General features: G+C 39.8%; 1 protein-coding gene across 5 annotated transcripts in view; it reads right to left on the reverse strand.

Moving 5' to 3' along the window:
- The window catches only part of kcnab2a (potassium voltage-gated channel subfamily A regulatory beta subunit 2a), a 195,507-nt gene that overhangs the window by 86,212 nt on the left and 85,616 nt on the right, over nucleotides 1-23,679 (reverse strand). Inside the window, exon 1 of one of the 5 annotated variants that reach the window (XM_062038242.1) lies at nucleotides 21,205-21,575. The exons of the other annotated variants lie outside the window; for them this stretch is intronic. Coding sequence (XP_061894226.1) covers nucleotides 21,205-21,575 — 371 coding nt within the window. Of the gene's footprint in view, nucleotides 1-21,204; nucleotides 21,576-23,679 lie in introns of those variants that run through there. 5 annotated transcript variants of the gene reach the window in all.

Here is a 23,679-nt window from a genome sequence, read left to right on the forward strand (position 1 = left end):
GTCAGTTAATGCAGACCACTGATAGGAAACCATTATATTCAACATGCGTGGGAGGAAGCGGAGGGAAAGGCTGTATATGTAGAGACATATTTCTGTGATCATGACGACTGCTACACACAATTCACCAATGGACTGGACAGCCAGAGGGAATGCCTAGAGGACTATAGTATTTTGAGTCAAACTGCTGTACTTGCAGCCAGTCCCTTGATACCAATATGGGGGAAACCACAATGATCCCAACAACGCACTACTGGTTTTCTTACCGTAAAACTGTGTGTCCAGCCTGAGTTGGTACAGCGACACACTTAATGATGCCATACCATAATGAGACCACCGGAGACCGTCCTGGACTCGGGAGGTACAATGACCCCTTCCCAACCGCTGCACCCGGGCAGAGAGAGAGAAAGCGAGAGGGTGGCCATTTTAATTGACAGAGCGTTAGAAGCCACTGTTGACCAGAGAGGGAGTCCTGTCACAAGCAGTCATCCTTCAGCACAACAGATTTATCTCTAAAAATAGACACTAGCGCTTTGAATCAGTTTTACACTGCAAGAGCAATGCAAAGAGAACTTGCGGCGTCATATTATAGAAGAGGTGGAGGGAGGGTGCCACAAAAGTTGACATTTGGAGCTGAGGCGAATGTTTGGCTGCCTTCAGGGTATGACGTGAAAAGTTGCTGACAAAGCTGCGGAAAAGGAACAACCTTTAGTCATACGCTTGGTTTATTTACACTGCTGGTTTAAGTGGTGATTTTTTGGGAGTATTTTTTTCAACAACTTAAAATAAGTCTCAGAGTCTCAAAATCTAGCATTAAAGGAAAACTTAACTTTTTCTGTTATTTCGCCTATTATACATAATCCTTATGTGAGACAAAAACACAGGACGTCTTTCTTTTCTGTGCGTTTTAAACATTAAAAAATTGCTAGTATGAGGCTGCTAACAATGCAAGTATTGGAGAGTTATCTATTCTGCCTATAAAACACTTTAAAAAAACATCCAAAAACCACCAACGACATGTATATCCTACTGAGTGGCCTAGTGGTTAGAGTGTCCGCCCTGAGATGGGTAGGTTGTGAGTTCAAACCCCCGGCCGTGTCATACCAAAGACTATAAAAGTGGGACCCTGCTTGGCACTCAGCATCAAGGGTTGGAATTGGGGGTTAAATCACCAAAAATGATTCCCGGGCGTGGCCACCGCTGCTGCCCACTGCTCCCCTCACCTCCCAGGGGGTGCTCAAAGGGGATGGGTCAAATGCAGAGGACAAATTTCACCACACCTAGTGTGTGTGTGACAATCATTGGTACTTTAACTTTAATATATACACTATATTGCCAAAAGTATTTGGCCTCCCATCCAAATGATCAGAATCAGGTGTCCTAATCACTTGGCCCGGCCACAGGTGTATAAAATATATAAAACCAAGCACTTAGGCATGGAGACGGTTTCTACAAACATTTGTGAAAGAATGGGCCGCTCTCAGTGATTTCCAGCGTGGAACTGTCATAGGATGCCACCTGTGCAACAAATCCAGTCGTGAAATTTCCTCGCTCCTAAATATTCCAAAGTCAACTGTCGGCTTTATTATAAGAAAATGGAAGAGTTTGGGAACAACAGCAACTCAGCCACCAAGTGGTAGGCCACGTAAACTGACAGAGAGGGGTCAGCGGATGCTGAAGCGCATAGTGCAAAGAGGTCGCCGACTTTCTGCACAGTCAGTTGCTACAGAGCTCCAAACTTCATGTGACCTTCCAATTAGCCCACATACAGTACGCAGAGAGCTTCATGGAATGGGTTTCCATGGCCGAGCAGCTGCATCTAAGCCATACATCACCAAGTCCAATGCAAAGCGTCGGATGCAGTGGTGTAAAGCACGTCGCCACTGGACTCTAGAGCAGTGGAGACGCCTTCTCTGGAGTGATGAATCACGCTTTTCCATCTGGCAATCTGATGGACGAGTCTGGGTTTGGAGGTTGCCAGGAGAACGGTACACTTCGGACTGCATTGTGCCGAGTGTGAAATTTGGTGGAGGAGGAATTATGGTGTGGGGTTGTTTTTCAGGAGTTGGGCTTGGCCTCTTAGTTCCAGTAAAGAGAATTTTTAATGCTCCAGGATACCAAAACATTTTGGACATTTTGGCCTTCCCAGAAGAGTTAAAGCTATAATAGCTGCAAAAGGTGGACCGACATCATATTGAACCCTATGGGTTAAGAATGAGATGGCAATTCAAGTTCATATGTGAGTCAAGGCAGGTGGCCAAATACTTTTGGCAATATAGTGTATGTAGCTAAGCCTTAAGCAATAATTAGATATATTATTGTGCTTCTTTCTTACACATCCACAACATCCACAGCATTGTGACTACTTGCACAGGCAAATAGATATTAAATACCAGAGCAGTAAAAACATACACATCCAATCCTACACTTCATCCTGAATAAAATTTAAAAAAATCACTTTCTGTAGCTATTATGGCAAAAAGTCAAAATATCCTTGATAAATGTCCTTCTGCTGCTTTATTTGATACACCCTCAGCCTTCCCATATCACTGCATCTTTCACCTTTTGAGAAAGCTTATCCAAGGGTATTGGTCCAGGACATCCACTATGACAGGAGGCGATTATTAGCGCTAGAGCATTCCCTAGATTACGGCCATATCAAGTGTGCCAGTCTTCCAGCTGTCCAATAAGGCTTTAGGCTATACTTTCTGAGAGTTTAATTGAAGGGCATTAGTCAGGATTTAGCAAACCCAGTTGGATAGAACCTGCTGAGGTGGGCAGGCTGGGACACTGTCACTCGTGTTGAGTGACAGAGTGAGCCAGATGTGGAGTGACAGTGTTGATTGACAGATGTGCTAACGCATCCCGAGGTGGGTGGTTAAGCATTTCTGATATCTGAATCAGCCATCACTGCAGTCAAGAAAACAACCCCAACACATTTATTCAACTAAATGATTAGTTAGTTATTTTGACATGTTTAATTGTTGTAAAAAGACTGAATAACATGTATTGTGGTTCTTCGGTTGTCAACACATTTTTCACTTTTTGCCCAATTTATCAGTTTCAGCGTAAACTGTTGCCATCATTATTAGGAGCACAGGCAATGTTTTCAAAGATTTATGGAATTTTATTCTCATACCAGTACACACAAGATGGCACGGAATGTAGTAGCTGAGGTCCCAGATTTACCCCAAAGAACAATACTACGTACATAATATTTGAAAAGTTTAATTTTCAGTTTCATGTCTATCCTCATATTTTTCTTATTTGCCATATTGGTACACCCAAGTTTGTGGGGTGAAACCTTTACAGTAGATCAGGGCTACTCAACTAAATATATATACTGTAGGTGCTAGATTTCCAGAATGCTATGGACAGTGAGGCCGGACTTCTACCTTCACTTCACTTATTTTGTATATTACGGAGAACCAGCGTCATTTACATTACAGTAGACATTTGATTTTGGTCTGTTTATTTTGGCAGAGTTACAGGAGTGCACTGTTGTTTTCAAGGACCTTCTGCAAAAAAGCTAGTCAAAGATGTCTATCAATGTTATCATTCATCCAGGTCATTTTACTCTCAGGGCATTCAAGCGATCGCAACTGGACTGTTTGGTTTGTCTTCGAAGACGTATCGCCAGTTATCTGAGTATGCTTCATCAGTTCGTGCTCTGGGTTTTTCCTGCGTTCAAAATTGCGTGGCGGCCGCCTCCAGCTAATTTTGTGCCGCCCCCAGCCAGAGCGACTGATATCGCTAAACACAGCATAAAGCTCCGGCTGTGTTGATTGAGCGATTGATGTCCCTCTACGGCAACTACGGATTTTAACTGCAATTGCAGCGTTGGGCCACTATAGAGGTGCTGTATCGACAGCAGACCTGAAGCAACTACAGAAGAAGAAACAGATCGAACTGTGTTTTTTCCGCGACTTGGTGCATAACGTTGACCGCCGTAACAAGTGGATTTCTGCCATACGGAGCATGATACGGAGGGATCACTGGACTCCTACAGAACACTCCAGACTGTGCTGTGAACATTTTGTCTCTGGTAAGTGAACACAGCTAGAAGTGTTAGCTTTGTTTCCAAACTTTTCTGACTACAATAGATCGATCGATTTAATAATTTATTAGAAGTTTGCATAGGATCAGGTAGAGTTTCATGACGGAACAGATTGACTGGTACAAGGTCAACTAAAAGGGGTTACCCCAAGAAAGCATTACAAGCATGTCGTGTTCATTTTTTTTTTTAAAGTTTCCTCCGTGTCAGAGTAACGTTTATATTTTTTAGCGTTGCAGATATGGCAGGAAAAATCAGCCACTACTTTAAAAAGCTATGTCGCGAGGAGGAAGGTCAAGAGTCCAGGTGAAACAGAGCAGAGAAATTAACGTAACAGGCAGCTAAAATGTAATAACTCATGGTGGTGACAACATGTGGACAATTTTGTCCACAGAGCGCTTGAAGGCTGCTTCAAAATGATCTATGAGTGTCTCAAGCAAAAGTGGCCCCACCACACAAGCTATGAGCCCACCATTCTCTTATGCAAGCACTTAGGCCACAGGTGTCAAACTCAAGGCCCGACAGCATTTAATCTGGCCTGCAAACACCAGGAAATGATATGTCAATAAAGTACTTAATATTTTCTCACTAAATGTAATGCATTTTTTTCTTTTACATTGACAGAAAAAATATATGTGCTGCTGGAAATTGCATGCCTTTTAAACTTTAATAGTATCCATTATTGCAACAAATATTACAGTATATTATCATACTTTCCAAACATTTTTGTCTAAATAAAAAGAAATACTTAAATGTCTGCTTGACCCATCAAATTAATAAAAATTAAAATACATTTTACGGTGTTTGTTACAGCATATTACTGTAAATTGAAAAAAAACTACCATTTTGTTGCATTAAAATTCTGCCGCATGGTCAGGATTGTACCACCCCTGCCTCAATTTGAGCCAGGAAAAAACCCTGGTGCTCATAGATCGCCAGATCTAGTCAAGCGGCTGGTGCCAAAACCTCAAATATTTATACTCCAAAACCAGGAGGGTGTGCATGGGCAAGGATGGTTTTGCCCTGTCGTAGTGAGAAAAATAACTGTTTTGATGCAGACGAGCAATATTAACTGTCAAAGCCAACTACAGTCGTTGAAGTGTAGTTTTTCATATAAAAATATATGTACATATAAATGTACATAACTTTAACAGATTTATAAATAATTAAAAAAAATATCTCCCTCTATAAAAATGTAAAAATAGAGATAAATGCATCATGAAATGACAAAAAGCTGACATTTTATATTAATAATGAATAAAAAAAACTGCTATATATATATATATATATATATATATATATATATATATATATATATATATATATATATATATATACACACACTGTATATATGCATGAAACCCCTGCCTCGAAAGAAAATAATGTTTGCCTTGGTGCCCTTCTAACTTGCCTTGGTGCCTCAAAATATGAACCCTCCCTTAATGAAACACTTGCCTTGACCTTAAAAAGTTAAAATTCGAGGCCTGCAATATGATTGTTCATGTTCTTCAGTCAGTACAGACTAATGTCCTAAACCAGGGGTGTCCAAAATGAGGCCCGGGGGCCATCTGCGGCCCGCAGCTAATTGTTTACCGACCCGCCACCCATTCTGGAAATGCTATTGCAAAAAATAAAATAGAACATTTCAAGGCTCCAATTACTTCAAATATTTCACTTGAAAATGTTTTTTGTGGTAAATATTGCATATATTGTGTAGTTGCCATATAAAAACATCAACGTTTTCTTTGACAAAAGAGCATAAAACAAACAAAATAATAGTTCAAACGTAAAATCGACAGATATATCTGAAGTTGATCTCGTAACTTAAGTGTTGAAAGTAAAAAAATAATAAAAAATAATAAAAATGTATCACTTCATGAGTGGGGCACCTTTTTGGATCCCAAATATATTTAGTGGTATTTTATTTATCTTTTCACTGTGATTACTCAAAAATATTAAATAATTAAAATCAATGGTGTCCTGCATTATTGATATTTTAGGGCTCTAATTACTAAATACTGCATATTTCAGTTGTACTATAAAAAAACAAAGTTGTTTTTGACAGAGAAGCCATAAAACCTTTTTTTTTAGAAAATTGATAGAGATTTACTGTAAGCGTTAAATAAAAAATAATAATAAAAATTACTTATTTTTAACATTTTAATAACTGAGACCCTGTATGGTCCCCGGGACCCCTAAAAGTAAAATACATTTTAAAAATCCATATATTTTGTTATAGTTTGAAAATGAAAAATATCAAAATGGCCCCCACATGCTTTAATTTTTTCGTTTGCGGCCCTCAGTGGAAAAAGTTTGGACACCCCTGTCCTAAACAGTTCCTCAGTGTTCGCTCTTACAAAAACAATGTGGCTACAGCTTGGTTGTTATACAGGTTACGGAATGGAGATGAAGTATTGTTGGAGGTTTTTGGATGCATTTTTAAAATGATTTTGAGGCAGAATTGACTGTTCCCATTAGAACGAGCCAATTTTTTACAAACAAGTGCAAAACAAAACCCCAACCTTAGGTTTTCTTGTCTCTCATTAGGATTGAGAACGATAAGAAAAGTTCCAAAAAAGTGCAGTTCCTCTTTAAGTCGATGTGTGTACTGGTTGTTACACTGCAGCTAAATAAAGGACGGAATGACACATTTAACCATTGGAGTGATTCTGAGATCTCGGGATCCAACGGAAAAGAGACACTGGTCACATCTGTGAACAGCAGTCGCCTGGATTCTTTACCCTCCAGAGGGCATGTGAGTTATCCCTGCAGACACACGAGCAGAGCTCAGGAGGTCTTGTCTTTCCCACTGCCCCCCGATGACACATCTAACAGAGCAGGAGCGCTAAGACATTCAAAAGAGGACAGGGAAGCCCTCCACTTATGTAACGCAATTATGTAAGGCAAGTTGTGCCTTGAGGCTGTCCGATACAACACATTGCATAGTCAGAACATTTTAAAAATGGTGAACTAGAATGCCCCTAAAAAGCAGTATTTGATGTCGTCAGCGTAGTCATCCAGCTGCCTCTGTTCATTTGTCGTAATAAAAGGTACCCTGCACATTATGTGTGTTGGTGGCAGAAATATGCTAATACCAAAAGGTTTATTACAATGATGCAAACTATGTGAAACTAAAATATCATTGTATCTTATCTCAAATTAAGGAAACACCTAATTAACCAATATTACAAATATTGATCAACCTGAAGACAGAAACAAATGCTACATATTGTGGTACATTTCAGTGTTTACTAAACATTCATTTAACGGTGGAGGCATGCCACAATTACCGTATTTTCCATAGGGCGCACTGGATTATATACTTCCAGAACCTAACACGAGTGTGTTGTAATCATGGTAGACTTGAGGATTCACAACATTATCTTTTTGAACATGAATGTACGGAGAATGAATTGCTGCTTATAGAAGCGGGCACGAACAGAGGGTGAAATGTTGGAGCAGACGAAAGCAGAGAGAGTCGGGACCAACTCCACTTGACGCTGCAAATGTGGAACTTGGAGCCAAGCTATGCAAACATAAATGGAGCGCTTACCCATAATCAACTGGAAAAAAATGACCAGCTATACCAAACAGACAACTGTCCATCGAGTGAGTCACTATAATATCGATCAGGATACATGCAGCACACCATGCTTGTTATTACAACTATATAGACTGTCAAGATAGCTGTGAACAAACAAAACATGAAATGTGGGCTAAATTTCAGTGTTTACTCAACATTCATTTAATGGAGGAGGAATGCCACAATTACCGTATTTTCCGGACCATAGGGCGCACCGGATTATAAGACGCACCGCCGATGAACGGGTCTAGTCACGTCTATTTTCATACAAAAGACGCACCGCATTATAGGGCGCATTAAAGGGGTTTTATTATTATTTTTTCTAAATGCAAAACACTTCCTTGTGGTCTACATAACATGTAATGGTGGTTCTTTGGTCAAAATGTTGCATAGATTATGTTTTACAGATCATCTTCAAGCCGCTTTCTGACAGTCGCTTTCGGCTGTGCCGTTTTGTGGGCGGTCTTATTTACGTGGCTCACCTCCGGCAGCGTCTTCTCCCCATCATCTTTATTGTAGCGGTGTAGCGTGCAAGGACGGGAGTGGAAGAAGTGTCAAAAGATGGAGCTAACTGTTTTAATGACATTCAGACTTTACTTAAATCAATAACGGAGCAGCATCTCCTCATCCGTGGCTCACTAGTGCAAAAACAACGCCCGATAAGTGTCCCGTGATAAAACCGTCCGACCGGAACTCTTTAATAACTAACGTTCCTTGGGTGAATAATGTAAACTCACTACACCGGTATGTTTTAGCGCTTTTATGGCGAGTTTACTGACAGATATAAGTGAAAACTTTACACTACTTTATATTAGAAATGGCAACAGCGAAAGATGAATGTCCCATAACAAGAAGATAGAGAAAAAGAAGAAGCTTATCGACTACGGTGTTGTCACGGACTACAAAGGTGGACGCGCACAATTTTTCAGGATTTATGCAGATCTTAAATACACATCAGCAGGTACCAGAGAGTAAGAAAAGTTGCTTTTGCATAATATTGCGTAACAAAACGCCAGATAATATGTCTTACCTTATACACACACCATAATAATACTCGTATGTTGAAGCACAGTACAATCAATCCATCAAGTGGTGCGGCTTCATAGCTTACCAAAGTCGTACTAAAACATTTTGATAGATTTTTGAGGGCTGTGTGTGTAATGTTCTATATGAAGATAGGCGAACACATTTCTACAGAGCTGAACATATCTTGTGGCGTACCTCAGGGATCAATACTCGGACCAAAATTGTTTAATCTCTATATAAATGACATTTGTAAAGTTACAAAGGACTTAAAGTTAGTATTATTTGTAGATGATACAACTGTGTTTTGTTCAGGAGAGAACACACAGAAGATAATACAAATAATAACAGAAGAAATTAACAGATTAAAAAGATGGTTTGACAAAAACAGACTATCTTTGAATCTCAGTAAGACTAAAATAATGCTCTTTGGTAATAGTAGAAGGGAAAGTCAAACAATACTAATAGATGGAGTAGATATTAAAAGGGTAAAATGTTTGGGTGTAATAATATATGATAAAATTAATTGGACATCTCATGTAAAAAATATACAACATAAAGTAGCAAGAAACACGTCAATAATGAATAAAGCAAAACATCTAGACCAAAAATCACTTCATATTCTTTACTGCTCGCTAGTGTTACCATATCTGAGTTATTGTGCAGAAATATGGGGAAACAACTATAAATGTGCGCTTCATTCACTAAGTGTTACAAAAAAGATCAATTAGAATAACACATAATGTTGCATATAGAGAACATACAAACCCTTTATTTATTAAATCACAAATATTGAAATGCAACGATTTGGTGCATTTGCAAACAGCTAAAATGATTTACAAAGCAAACTATAACCTGCAACCCAAGAATGTACAACAATTCTTCTCAACAAAAGAGGAGAAATATAACCTTAGAGGAAAATCTAATTTAAAACATTGGTATGCTCGTACAACACTTAAAACATTTAGCATTTCCGTATGTGGAATTAAATTATGTAATGAATTAACCAAAGAAATCAAACAAAGCACCAATATGATTCAGTTTAAGAGACTGTTTAAACTACAAGTGTTCACAAAGTACACAGAACAATAATTAGGATTAAGATGTGGGCTCTGTACCGAGGATGTCGTTGTGGCTTGTAGAGCCCTTTGAGACACTTGTGATTTAGGGCTATATAAATAAACATTGATTGATTGATTGATTGAAGATCTTGAACCCTGTTTTTTTCTACTTGGGTTGTACGGTATACCGGTATTAGTATTGTACCGCGATACTAATGAATCATTATCGGTACAATACCGCCTCTGAAACGTACCGGTCCCGAACCCCTTTTTGGCATCACAACATCATCTTTCGTTTTTTTTTAATTCATATTATGTTTATAAACTCAGGAAGTATGTCCCTGGACACATGACGATTTTAAATATGACCAATGTATGATCCTGTAACTACCTGGTATCGGATTGATACCCACATTTGTGGTATCATCCAAAACTAATTTAAACAAACAACAGAAGAATAAGTGATTATTACATTTGAACAGAAGTGTAGATAGAACATGTTAAAAGAGAAAATAACCAGATATTAACAGTAAATGAACAAATAGATTAATATTAAATTTTTACAGCTTGCCCCTCATATTGTTGACAAAATAATAGAATGGAAAATGAAAAACAATTTTTTAAGGTTTTATAAAACAATGGCAGATGCAAATGTACTGTAAATGTAGCCCTGGTTTTCAACTAGAAGACGTCTGCCCTCTATTGGACACAAGCTGCAACTAACAGCCAAGGTATATTAATTTATTTATTTTTTAATTTTTTTAAAATGTCATTGGAATGAGATGGCAACTTGCACAGGGTGCACAGCTGGGATAGGCTCCAGCCCCCCCCCCCCCCCCAATATACAATCTACATTGTGTTTAAAAGTCCAGTGGCAAGCATTGCTTTCTTCCTGCATTTCCCATTTCATAAAGTATATGCTGCCCTCTGGTGTCCAAACAGGCTTAATACAGCTTTACACATTGCAAAGAGGCAAGGCCATGGTACTTTAAAATAAAAGTCACCATCACATCAGTTGAAAACAACTTACTGCCACATAATTCATCCATCAAACTATTTCCCAGAGGGTCCTGGGAGGAGTTTACTGAACATGGAGGAAGAGTTATGGTAAAAACAAGCTATAGTACGCTGGAATGAGCGACTAAATGGAGGGCCGGGGTCATTACTGTGTCCATTAGCCTAAGTAGCTGTGAAGATCTATACTTCCACGGTCCCTTGCCACATAGTGTACACACAGCTTCCTGTCTGGCTCCACACAACTTCTACTGTCTGCTTGTACCAATGAACAATGGGATGGAGTCGTAACATTACAATACATCAAATATAAATCCACCATAATACACTTAAAGTGAACATCTTTCTGACAGTGTCAATCCAAACTGAGCATTATCACCTTTTTAAAAGTCAATTTTCTAACCCAATTTTTGCATAAATACAAAATATAATTATTCTTTAGTCACATTAATCACTCTTTTGAATTTTGATTATTTGTATTTTAGTACAGTTGATTACAGGGTTGGTGGTAGCGGGGGTGTATAATGTAGCCCGGAAGAGTTAGGGATGCATGGGATTCTGGGTATTTGTTCTGTTGTGTTTATGTTGTGTTACGGTGCGGATGTTCTCCCGAAATGTGTTTGTCATTCTTGTTTGGTGTGGGTTCACAGTGTGGCGCATATTTGTAAGAGTGTTAAAGTTGTTTAAACGGGCACCCTCAGTGTGACCTGTATGGCTGTTGAACAAGTATGCCTTGCAGTCACTTACGTGTGTCTGCAGAAGCCGCATACAACATGTGACTGGGCTGGCAAGCCGATTGTACAGAGAGGGCACTAAAGGCGGTGCCATCATAGCACGCCCTTGTTATTGTTGTTCTGGTGAAAATCAGCAGACATTCGGGAGAATGGTTGCTCTGAAATTCGGGAGTCTCTCGGAAAAATTGGGGGGGTTTGGCAAGTGTGATGCTGTCAAGCGGCATTCATAAAAAACTTACGGGCCGCACTAACATTAAATTTTCATATTAAGGTGCGGGCCGCGTGTCTGAGACTCCTGGTTTATACATAGCACAAAGCAAAAAAAAACTTTGTATGCAGTGTTATTTCATTTTAAATTTCAAAAGAGTTTTGTGGCTCCCATTGTTTTCTTTATTTTGTGAAACGGGTCAAAATGGCTCTTTGAGTGGTAAAGGTTGCCAACCCCTGATCTATGAGAACATGGCTGGATGGACTTCAACAATTTTTCTAGGACCCCTTTAAATGGCAGGTCGGTGCCAGTTTCTTATGTGCTCTGGTAAAGTATTCCATGATGTTGTGCCTCTAATAGACAGTACCATTTGCCTTTGAATACTACAGTCTCCCCAGGTTAGTTGAATACTGCATCTAAGGTGCACGTTACAATCAAACAGCTGGTGTGTATTAAGTATAATTCTTACAGTGTAGACACTTTGTAGGGTACATAACAAGACTATACTGGTACATTCAGCTTCATGGCAAAGATTACTTCCTAGTTACGCAACACAGCCTACAAACTACTGCCATTAAGCATCTTGGAATTGCAACTGCATGCAAAGTCTATTATATAATGTTTGCAAAGGACTTTAAGAGTACATTCACACCGCAGGGTAAGATGTCCAATTCAGATTTTTTTTTTCAAATTCGATCTTTTTCTTTAGTGATTCACTTTTTTTTTTTTTTTATTGTGATGTCTAATGTGAACGCAATCTGACCTGCACACAGACATGACGTCATACATGCTGCAGTGTTTACGGAAGTAAACATGGCTTTAATTCTACTCGGTCTCAGTCATGGCACATTCTTTGTTTTTCAGATTCCGTTTTGTTTGTTTTCGCACCTGCAGCGATGGCATCCGCTCAACAAGCCTCAGGAATACTCGGGAGTGTAGGCTCATCAAAAGAAGTGTGGCGAGTTTTATGTTCCGTGATTCAATCCAACAACACCGTGACAAAGATGGATGAACGTGACGATGACAGAAAAGATATCCCCGCCTAAAATCCAAACATTGTGTAAGTATTTTGACAAATAGGAGACCTATTATAAAAGTAAAGAAGGGCAGGCAGCAGCTCACACATTCTCATTATTTCCGTAACATCCAGGAAGAAACGTAAGCTACGTGAAGGAGCCCAGAACTGAGTTCCTGCCGAGGAATTCTTACAAATTTAATAAATCCATAAATTGCTATATAATTGAGTATATGGCGAGTTATTGTGATGTAGAAGAATCCCATGTTCTTACCAATTTCTCAGGAGATTTCCTATATTTTAAACTGCAAATGTTGATTCTCCTCTGGTGTTTGTGAAATCCACAGAAAATTTAGGTTGGTTCCAAATAAACCACAACAATAGCGCCACATAACACATATCGCTATTGGTCCGAAGTTTCCTCAAAAATTATGTTAAAAAAAACAACTTAAAGCCTTATCCAGCTGTTTACTGATATATGCTATTCATGTTTGGGAAACTTTTCCTGCAAACCAATATCAGCTCTCAATAGTGGTTATTGGCCTCATTGACTACAGTACTACTAATCTGTATCGTATTGGCCCAGAAAAAAACAGATCGGTCAATCTCTAGTTCAGACTGCAGTCGCATCGGATGCATATCTGATTTATATCCATACACGGAAGAGGCCACGTTGATAATAAAAAATCTGGTACAGGTCACATATTGACAAAAAAATCGGAATTGACCTGTAACGTGAACAAGGTCAATAATAAGAAAACATGATATAAAAACCGGACAGCACAGTTATCACAATCAGCTAATTTTCAAAAGTTATATTAAAAATGCGATTTTATTATTAACCCTTAGATGCACGGGTGACTGGACCCTACACTCTTCCACAAGTGGGTCAAAAATGACCCATGTTAGATTCAACGTGTTTTCATGCCATTTGTTGTCATTTTGGTGAAGAATATTCACTTGTATAATATTTTGTAATATATTTAGGACCACACAAGAATGATTTCATGTTTGAAATATCTTTATTCTTCACTTTTCTTCTTCACAATTTAATTTTTTTTTACCCAGAACAGCAATAGAAAAAATTTGAACATCCATTGTGTGTGCGTGTGTGTATGTATGTCCAGTCATTGACAGTTCCTCTTTCTTTTCCCTGTTTTGCCTTGTCTCATCATTGTATGCAGTTCAGACAAACTACCTGTTTCTGGCTGTGATCATTGCACACAGGTACATTGCATTTCCCACACCTGTTGTTAACTTTGCGATCTTTGTTACTTGGGCAGATCTGACACCTCTTTCTCTTTGGTTGGCCCTGTCTGCTTCTCTTCTGTGGCTGGATTTTGGCTTTTGTCACCCCGCACCTTTCCATTGCTTCAATAATCGGGGTTTGCAGTTGGGGGCAGCCTTCCAGTCGACTCCTCATGTGTGGGGTGACAAGCTCCTTTGACAGCTCTTTGAGGAAGATCCGTCGTGCATTGGTGATGCCGCTCTTGAAATCTGAAATCTGGGTGCTGAGCCGTGAAAGAGGTGTAGGAATTCAGGGTGGCGATGTCAATTATGTTGTACCACAGCACCATGGGCCACCTCTGTGTTTGGCGCTTGCAGGTGTAGGTTCCAACCATCTGGTCAGTGGTGTCTACACCTCCTTTCGTCTGGTTGTAAAATGTGATCACCTCTGTTTTTTTCTTTCTGCTATTATCATCCACTACTTTGTCGTGGTGCATCGTGCTAAGGAGCACAACAGTTTTTGCTTTCTTTCTGACATAGCTGACCATGGTAAGGCCGTTGTGATGTTGCGACCTGTGTTTCTGAAGGGTCAAACTTCTGATATAGTCCGTGTGGTCCACAGTTAATTTATTCCAGACAGCCACAGCTGATAAGAATTGAAGGTTCCCATTGGATTCCAAAGAAAATGCATGCGGGTCATTTGTGACCCACTTATGGAAGCTTGGGGTAGTAGTACAAAAACTACAATTTCTTAAAATTTTTAAAAGTTAAGTTAGAAATGTAAATGGATTTATGTCAAAAACATGTTTTTTGAGGAATACCTGGAATATGAAATGTTAAAAAAATTTCATTACAAAGATATTTCCAGAAAACAACCTCACGGGGTCATTTTTGACCCACTTTTGCATCTAAGGGTTAAACATTATCATTATTAAAAGTACCGAAAAAATTTTTTTTTGAGTACCGGTAGCGATTCCCAAGTACCAGGAATTGGTACCGTGTTGGTTCAAATAAGAAAGGTACCCATCCTTACCGGCTGCCAATGTTTTTTGACCTGTCGCTAAATACAGACCCAAGCATGTATTGGTTTTGTATACCACACATCAAGCTACTACTGTGTACCGTAGGACGGTCTTTCTTAACCATAGGGCAGTGAGCGTTTCCCAGAGGGGCGCCAAAAAATATTTGGTTCTCAGCTGTGGTCCGTATGGGCGGCAGCGATACTCAGTTGTAATAACCTTTTCTACCACTTGTGGCAGTAATGACAATATCAAAACAAACAAAAGAAGTCAGGAGCAAAAGTCATAGAAACGTTTAAGCGCAAAAATTATGACTTAAGTGGTGAAGCTGTATTTTCATTTGCACCTTAATTTTATTGACAGTTTATTTTAAAAAAATCATAATATACTTTAATTATTATTAAATTTAGTTAGATTTTATTTTATGTTACCTTTTTTATTTTACATATGTATTTATTTCTATTTTATCAGTGTAGTTTTTGAATATGATTACAATCAAAAAGTAAGATTACTACTTTAGTGTTAATATTTGAGTGGGCCCCGGGCAACTTAGTAGTGGAAAAGTTGGACCCCGAGGTCAAAAAGGTTAAGAAACCCTGCTGTAGGATATTCGAAGGTTAAATAATATAGAAGCACGTCTAATGCACACTGTTCTATTTAATACTCAGTGCTTTCATTTTCAGCAGGTGTTAAGGAATTTACCATGGAAGTGTTTCTTTTGGGTTGACACTTGTGTAAAGTCATTAATCCAAACACTTTAATTACGCCAGGCTCACAAAGGTCAGGGTATATCTACAATCTACATCGGAAAGAGGCCTGACTCTCATTGGACGATATCCAATTACATGTAAGCCATATGCGTATTGGGCGAAGAATAGTGTCACTTGAACCTTGGAGTGTACGTCCAGTCAAACGGTTAACATGTCGCTTTGTTGGGTCGCTAAAAACAGCAGGCAGTGATAGTGAAAGTCCACCATTGTTACCATTGTATTGGATCGTTTGTAAATGTTTAATAGCAGTCTCGCTATCACGATATATACGGTGGTCTTAAAAAAACATGAAAACTAAACCAATTACAATAATTGGGGAAGTCATACATGGTTGCACCCCAACCATAGTAACTCGCCAGCTGCTGTGACATACAAGACTCAAGGACCACTTAAGTGCCCCCAACATGGCAACGGCTGTCTGCCATACGTACACTCTGGTCACTGATCTCTGTCAACAACAGCAGCACTCATGCACATCGGTCATGAGTGTACATCCAAAGTAGTAGATATGTGGTCCTAATACCATTATTATGTCTAAAGACAAATATTAATCCGTTTAACCACATATTTAAGACTGTTTACCCACATATTTAACCACATTAAACAGATTATTTTAACATAGACCTAGCAGTAAGAGATCATTTATAGTCTCAAGGAAGCATCAACAGTGGTGAACGAAAATATGAGGGACTTAAATAATGAGGAGAGAGGGCAACTGTTCTCAGATTGCTGCCAGCTGTGAACTGATTAACGAGAGCCGATTGCTGAACTGAGAAGACAATTCAAGACGGCAAACTCTGATAATCAAGTGCGGGCATGGCCACGCCCCATAATTGAAAATAATAACGACTAAGTGTTCAAATTTGTCTAGAAAGAAGTAGAACTGAAACCTTTGGAACAATCCTGACTACAGACGGTGATTCGGACACGGCCCACATTGTAATCGCTTGTTCCTTATCCCATTTATGATGTTTACTGAGTTTATTCAAAATCCGTCCATAACTTTTCGAATTGCGTTGCTAGCTGGCTAACTAACTAACTAGTATCTAGTAAGTATCAAAATTACTATTCTGTTAAACTTGCATGTCATCCATGCGGCCTGGACACTGGCCAAAAGTTAGTGGGCGGCCGAGGGTGGAGTCGGCTCTCTTGGTTGCTTTGTTGGGTCTGCTCCTGTCTCTGGCCATGCTCCCCCCACCCCAGCAGACGATGGCGTGTTAAATGTTTTTTGTTGTTGTTGTTGTTGTTTTACTTTTGTAGCTGTATGTAGAAATGGCTGGTTGCATCAGCTCTGCTCTTTTAATGTCCTTTGTGTTCTTTGATGTTTCCCTCTTACACATATGGGTCATTTTTTTTATATGGTGCCTTTTGCGTCCCCAGTATAAATCATGTCATATTTTCTCAAAATATTTACAATTGCTCATTCCATTAGTTTCTTTGTGTATGGTAAATTGTTGTCTATCATAAATACAGTGATATGGGCTTCAAACATTAGAATATATATTTTTTAAAGCTTTTGTTAAAGTTCTATTATGCGATTTTGCCATGTCCCTGGTGCTGTTTATTCAACTTTAATCTAGAAAATAACAAATAAAAACATATATTTTTAATTTTTTTTTGTTATGATATAATTATCATAGACAAGCTCTCTTTAGTCATATGGTGTATATTATCAAAATCGTAAAAAGAATTACAAAAAAATAAGGTTCTATGTCTGTCCCTGTGGTCGCTGTCCACTCTGTTAAGTTGCGTTACTGTCCCTTTAAGAAAACAACCACATTTGTCAGTGACATCATTCTCATCAGGTAACATCACACCAGTGGCGGGAAACTCAACTCTGGTAAGCTGTGTGGTTTTTTAGCTCTCTTACTATCTGATGTTGATGTTTTTATGAAGTGAATTTAATGTGGTTGAACATAACGTGTCCACTCTGTTAGGCCTAAATAATAAGGAGATCAATCAAATTGAAATTTTTCAAAACATGTTTGTGTGAAATTATAGATTTCTTATCAATTATTCAAGTCCATGCTAGCTGTTATGTTAACACAGGCAGGCTGAAGGCTAACTTTAGCTCAAAATGTCCACCGTGTTAGTGTCCACCGTGTTAGCCTCATTCAACTAACACGGTGGACATCAACCTAACAGAGTGGACATGTATATAGTAATGTTGACTTATCACAATGTATATGTAGTGCTATTATGCATTCAACAGCAGTTTCTTTCATAATTCTTGGTTAATCATCACTGCTGTTGCAAAATATCATATACAGCAAATACATTGGTGTTAAAAGTACAGTGTTAATGCTTTTCAGTGTGAAGTGTTACGATTTCAGTGGTAAATTCAGCATGTTCTCTCACCAATTCACAGCAGAAGTATAGGAAAGTCATTATACAGGCAATCATGCACTGAAAACACATGTATGCTGTTATGCATATGTCCTTAACAGAGTGGACATATCCCGTGTGTCACCTCTCATTAATATAGCTAAATATACTATGATTTAGGTGCCTGAGTTCGACCAATATGTTTTTCAGCAAGTTACATATGTCATGTATACAATAGAACATAAAAATATTGGTAAATCAACTATTTATTTTTTACAAGTTATGAAGTCCAAATGGCACCCTATAAAAAAAACGACCCACATGCTTATGTGTGCTATGGCTGTGCGTTTTTTCCCCCCTTGGCCTCAGTTTGGCCCAGGCTTAGACTGTATAATATTCTGATTCTGATGTCACAAAATACCATACAAGTAAAAAGGCATTGTTTAAAGGCCTACTGAAATGAATTTTTTTTATTTAAACGGGGATAGCAGATCTATTCTATGTGTCATACTTGATCATTTCGCGATATTGCCATATTTTTGCTGAAAGGATTTAGTATAGAACAACGACGATAAAGATTGCAACTTTTGGTATCTGATAAAAAAAGGCTTGCCCCTACCGGAAGTAGCGTGACGTAGTCAGTTGAACATATACGCAAAGTTCCCTATTGTTTACAATGATGGCCGCATGAAGTGAGAGAGATTCGGACCGAGAAAGCGACAATTTCCCCATTAATTTGAGCGAGGATGAAAGATTTGTGGATGAGTAAAGTGCAAGTGAAGGACTAGTGGGGAGTTGAAGCTATTCAGATAGGGAAGATGCTGTGAGAGCCGGGGGTGACCTGATATTCAGCTGGGAATGACTACAACAGTAAATAAACACAAGACATATATATACTCTATTAGCCACAACACAACCAGGCTTATATTTAATATGCCACAAATTAATCCTGCATAAAAACACCTGCGTGTTTGTTATGCTAGCTCCTAGCTCCTCTGCTAGCTCCTAGCTCCATAGAACACGCCAATACAATTCAAACACCTGATCAACACACACAATCACTCAGCCCAAAAGACCGTTTACCTAACCCAAGGTTCATAAAGCTTATATATTTTTAAAAAGTTACGTACGTGACGCGCACATACGGTCAAGTTATCGAATGTTTAGCAGCCAAGGCTGCATACTCACGGTACCTGATATTCAGCTGGGAATGACTACAACAGTAAATAAACACAAGACATATATTTACTCTATTAGCCACAACACAACCAGGCTTATATTTAATATGCCACAAATTAATCCTGCATAATAACACCTGCGTGTTTGTTATGCTAGCTCCTAGCTCCTCTGCTAGCTCCTAGCTCCATAGAACACGCCAATACAATTCAAACACTTGATCAACACACACAATCACTCAGCCCAAAAGACCGTTCACCTAACCCAAGTTTCATAAAGCTTATATATTTTTAAAAAGTTACGTACGTGACGCGCACTTACGGTACGGTACGTGTTATGCTAGCTCCTAGCTCCTCTGCTAGCTCCTAGCTCCATAGAACACGCCAATACAATTCAAACACATGATCAACACACACAATCACTCAGCCCAAAAGACCGTTCACCTAACCCAAGGTTCATAAAGCTTATATATTTTAAAAAAGTTACGTACATACGCAAAAAAAGCCAAAGCTGCATACTCACAGTAGCACGTCTGCGTCTTTGTCATCCAAATCAAAGTAATCCTGGTAAGTGTCTGTGTTGTCCCAGTTCTCTACAGGCGTCTGTGTATCCAAATCAAAAGTCCTCCTGGTTAGAGTCTCTGTTATCCGAGTTCTTCCATCTTGACTGCATCTTTCGGGAATGTAAACAAAGAAGCGCCGGCTGTGTACTGTTGTGGCTGACTACGTTCGAAAAATACGTCCATTTCGCACCGACAACTTTCTTCTTTGCTTGCTCGGCTTCCTTCTCCATAATGCAATGAACATGATTGAAACAGATTCACGAACACAGATGTCCAGAATACTGTGGAATTATGAAATGAAAACAGAGCTTTTTCGTATCGGCTTCAATGTGGAAGGCATACCCGTGTTCGTCGGGCTACGTCACACGCATACGTCATCCGCAGAGGCGTTTCGAACCGGAAGTTTAGCGGCAAATTTAAAATGTCACTTTATAAGTTAACCCGGCCGTATTGGCATGTGTTATAATGTTAAGATTTCATCATTGATATATAAACTATCAGACTGCGTGGTCGGTAGTAGTGGGTTTCAGTAGGCCTTTAAGTATCAATTCGGGCAACAATAAAGCACAGGCACCATTTCAAAAGTATCAGTACTCATATGCGTTCAAATTTAACGTTACCCATATTTGCTGGTGATATTTCAAATACAGCTACTGCCATCTTGTGGAGTTAGTTAAAACTACATTAGGGTGTTTCCTACAGCCACAACCGTTACAGTCGTCCCTAAAAAACGTATATGAGACACCATGGATTTTCACAATCCCTACAGTAGTGGTTTACAGGCGTCTGGTACAGGAGCCGCAAAGAAGCCACTCTTAAGAACGTATGAAAGAGCCACAAAGAAGAGCTTCAGCATGGCAATCCTTTAAAAAAACCTATGACTCCACCCAACACAGTTCACCTTAGTGATTCAATTAAGACTCCTTCCACTTTTGCATGAGCACAATCCAGAGGTGGGCGACAAAATAAAGAAAATGTTGGCATTACCCATCCATCCATTTTCTACCGCTTGTCCCTTACGGGGTTGCGGGGTGCTGGAGCCTATCTCAGCTGCATTCTTGCGAAAGGTGGGGTACACCCTGGACAAGTCGCCACCTCATCACAGGGCCAACACAGATATACAGACAACATTCACACACTAGAGCCAATTTAGTGTAGGCAATCAACCTATCCCCAGGTGCATGTCTTTGGAGGTGGGAGGAAGCCGGAGTACTTGGAGGGAACCCACGCAGTCACGGGGAGAACATGCAAACTCCACACAGAGAGATACTGAGCCCAGGATTGCCCTTCGTATTGTGAGTCACACGTAGTAACCCCTGTGCCACCGTGGCATTATATCAATCAAAAAACACCAGTAAACAAGTCAGAACTTGCAGGAAAGCCTCAAACATCTGGTCTCTTCCAACCACAAGCTTTGCTGGTTGTCACGGTCTTACCTGTACTTCATCCCTGTTTGATAGGACACACACTCTTCCATGGCGAGGCCATTCATCGTCAGGAAGTCTTCCATATTCTTAATCTGAGCGGCGATTCTTTGCTCCCGCAGTCTCTGCAGCTCCGCCTGGTCGGTGGGCCTGCTGGGGGGCTGGTTGAGCCCCTGGTCCGAGTGGTAGCGGCTGATCCCGCTCCGGATGCTCTCGCTGTATGTCATGGACAACATCTTTCCGCTGCTGCTGCTGTTGCTCTTCCGAACACCGCTGCTCGGCGCCGTCGGTTTAGGGATCTGTAGGTTTTCAGGAGGACAGTGACTGGACCTGTGTGTGCCGGGTACCCCCTGGGAGCCGCCGGCATACCCTCCTGCAAACATGCCAGGCCCTTCCCTTTCACTTTTGTCTTCTTGCTTAGACGGAACAAGACGGAGCCAGGAGGCCACGTCCACCTCCCTTCAACAGCACCTGCTCCCATTCAAATGGATCTCTGCTGCACAATGGCCATGCATCCTGCTGTAATCAGAGTCGCAGCCCAGAACCCTCACCCCCCTTCCCTTTCTTGACAGGTGCATCACGGGCAAGGTGACACTGATAGGTAGCATTCAGGTAACTTGCCATAGATCAAGAAACAGGACACATGCTATCTGAGCCATTCAGTCATGCAACGGGACAAAAAGTGAAGAACTGATTCTGAACTGGACAACAAAACCGTTTACACTCACTCGTTTCTCAACACAGAACTTGACGATATGCATTCACTGGAGATTGAGTGGGTTATCATGAAAAATGTCTTTTTACCCTTCCTGCTACAAGTAAGAATCGCATTTCAAAAGTGGAATGCACGAGAACCAACTGCACATTCCGTTTTTGGTAATAGAATGAACAGACTTGAGTGTTTTATTGGTTTTACGTCTTATATTATCACCACTTAAGTAGTTAAGTAAGTAAGTATTTTTTCATTTTTATAAAGCGCTTTTCACAGATAAAATCACAAAGCGCTGTACAAAACATAGGTGAAGTAAAACAACAATTCAATTAAAACATCATAAAAAGGATATACAGTGGATTACAATTGATAGTTAAAGGGTGCGTTAACTAAAAGCTTTACTAAAAAGATAAGTTTTCAAATGTTTCTTAAAAGTTCCAACACAGTCAAGATCACGGAGGGACTGGTGCAAGTTGTTCCAGAGTCTGGGAGCTATAGCCTGGAATGCCTAACCTGACTCTTGCCAGATCCTTGCAGTTCGCTGAGCTCCACAAAAAGATCTGGGACTTCTCAATAGGAGATGTATTTCAGAAGGCAGGGCCTTGTAAAAAAAATCATTGTATGTGATTAGATAAACCACTTGTCCGTTATCTTGAATGACATGCTACTTCAACCACTCACATCGCAATCAACCCGTGACGCTGGGAAATCCAAAACAGAACAGCCGACATATTGGATAACGACAGAGCGAAAATAATTAATTAATTTGAAGAATTAATATTTGATAGATTCGACAAAACAGTTGCAATAGCAGAATCAATGTCAGCACACGACTCCTGGCTGCGTGCCGCCATTGTTGTTTGAATCAAACAGTCGCTTCGGCGCTACGTCACATCTATGAAATCCCGCTCGGCGATCCTGATTGGTTCATTATTTTTTGCTATCTTGAAGGAGTTTGCATTGCCCTCGATTCCAGATTCTTGTGTGGAGGTCAGCGAACTACAAGGATCTGGCGAGAGTTAGGTTATGGAATGCGAGGTCTCCACGGGTTTTAAAACAAGTTTTGGGGCTCTTTAGAAGACCCCAGCTTGAAGACCAGAGGCTGCGCCCTGAAGAGTAGGGGCAGAACAAGTCAGTGTGTACTGAGGGGCCCCACCATGCAACGCACGGAATGTCAGGACTAAAATCTAACTGGAAGCCAATGAAGACTGGATAAAATGGGGGTGATACCGGTGCACCGGTCAAGAGTCTGGCAGCTGCAAGTCTCTTTAGCATTGACTTGTTGAAAAGAGTGAAAAGAGAATTGCAATAGTCACTACGAGACAAAATGAATGCGTGAATGATCATTTCGAGATCCAATTTTGACAACAATTTTCTCACTTTAGAAATATTTCTGAGGATAAAAACACTTTTTGGTCAGTTGACGGCAGTGACCCTCCAAAGACATGGACTGATCCAACACAACTCGAAGGTTTCTGAGGCTGCTTTTAACAGAGGCACCCAGAGCACCAACTTATACTTAACACTTGTATGGAAGTTACGAATGTTTAAATGTTGTTTGACTCTGAATTGGATTTTGTATTTTTATGGTTTCCTATCCAAAAAAACCAACAACTAATCAAAACGCTTCAGATTTAATTCCAAACTACTGTACAAAGTCTTAGTGTCAATTGAAAAAAAAAAAAAATTAAAGGTTTGTCTGCAATACTCAAACAAGCTGATACTTGACTGAACAAGCAGCAACAAATCCAGTAATTAGACTGCAGTGTAAAGTG

This window comes from Entelurus aequoreus, linkage group LG26, assembly GCF_033978785.1.
Source record: "Entelurus aequoreus isolate RoL-2023_Sb linkage group LG26, RoL_Eaeq_v1.1, whole genome shotgun sequence".
Taxonomy (NCBI): Eukaryota; Metazoa; Chordata; class Actinopteri; order Syngnathiformes; family Syngnathidae; genus Entelurus; species Entelurus aequoreus.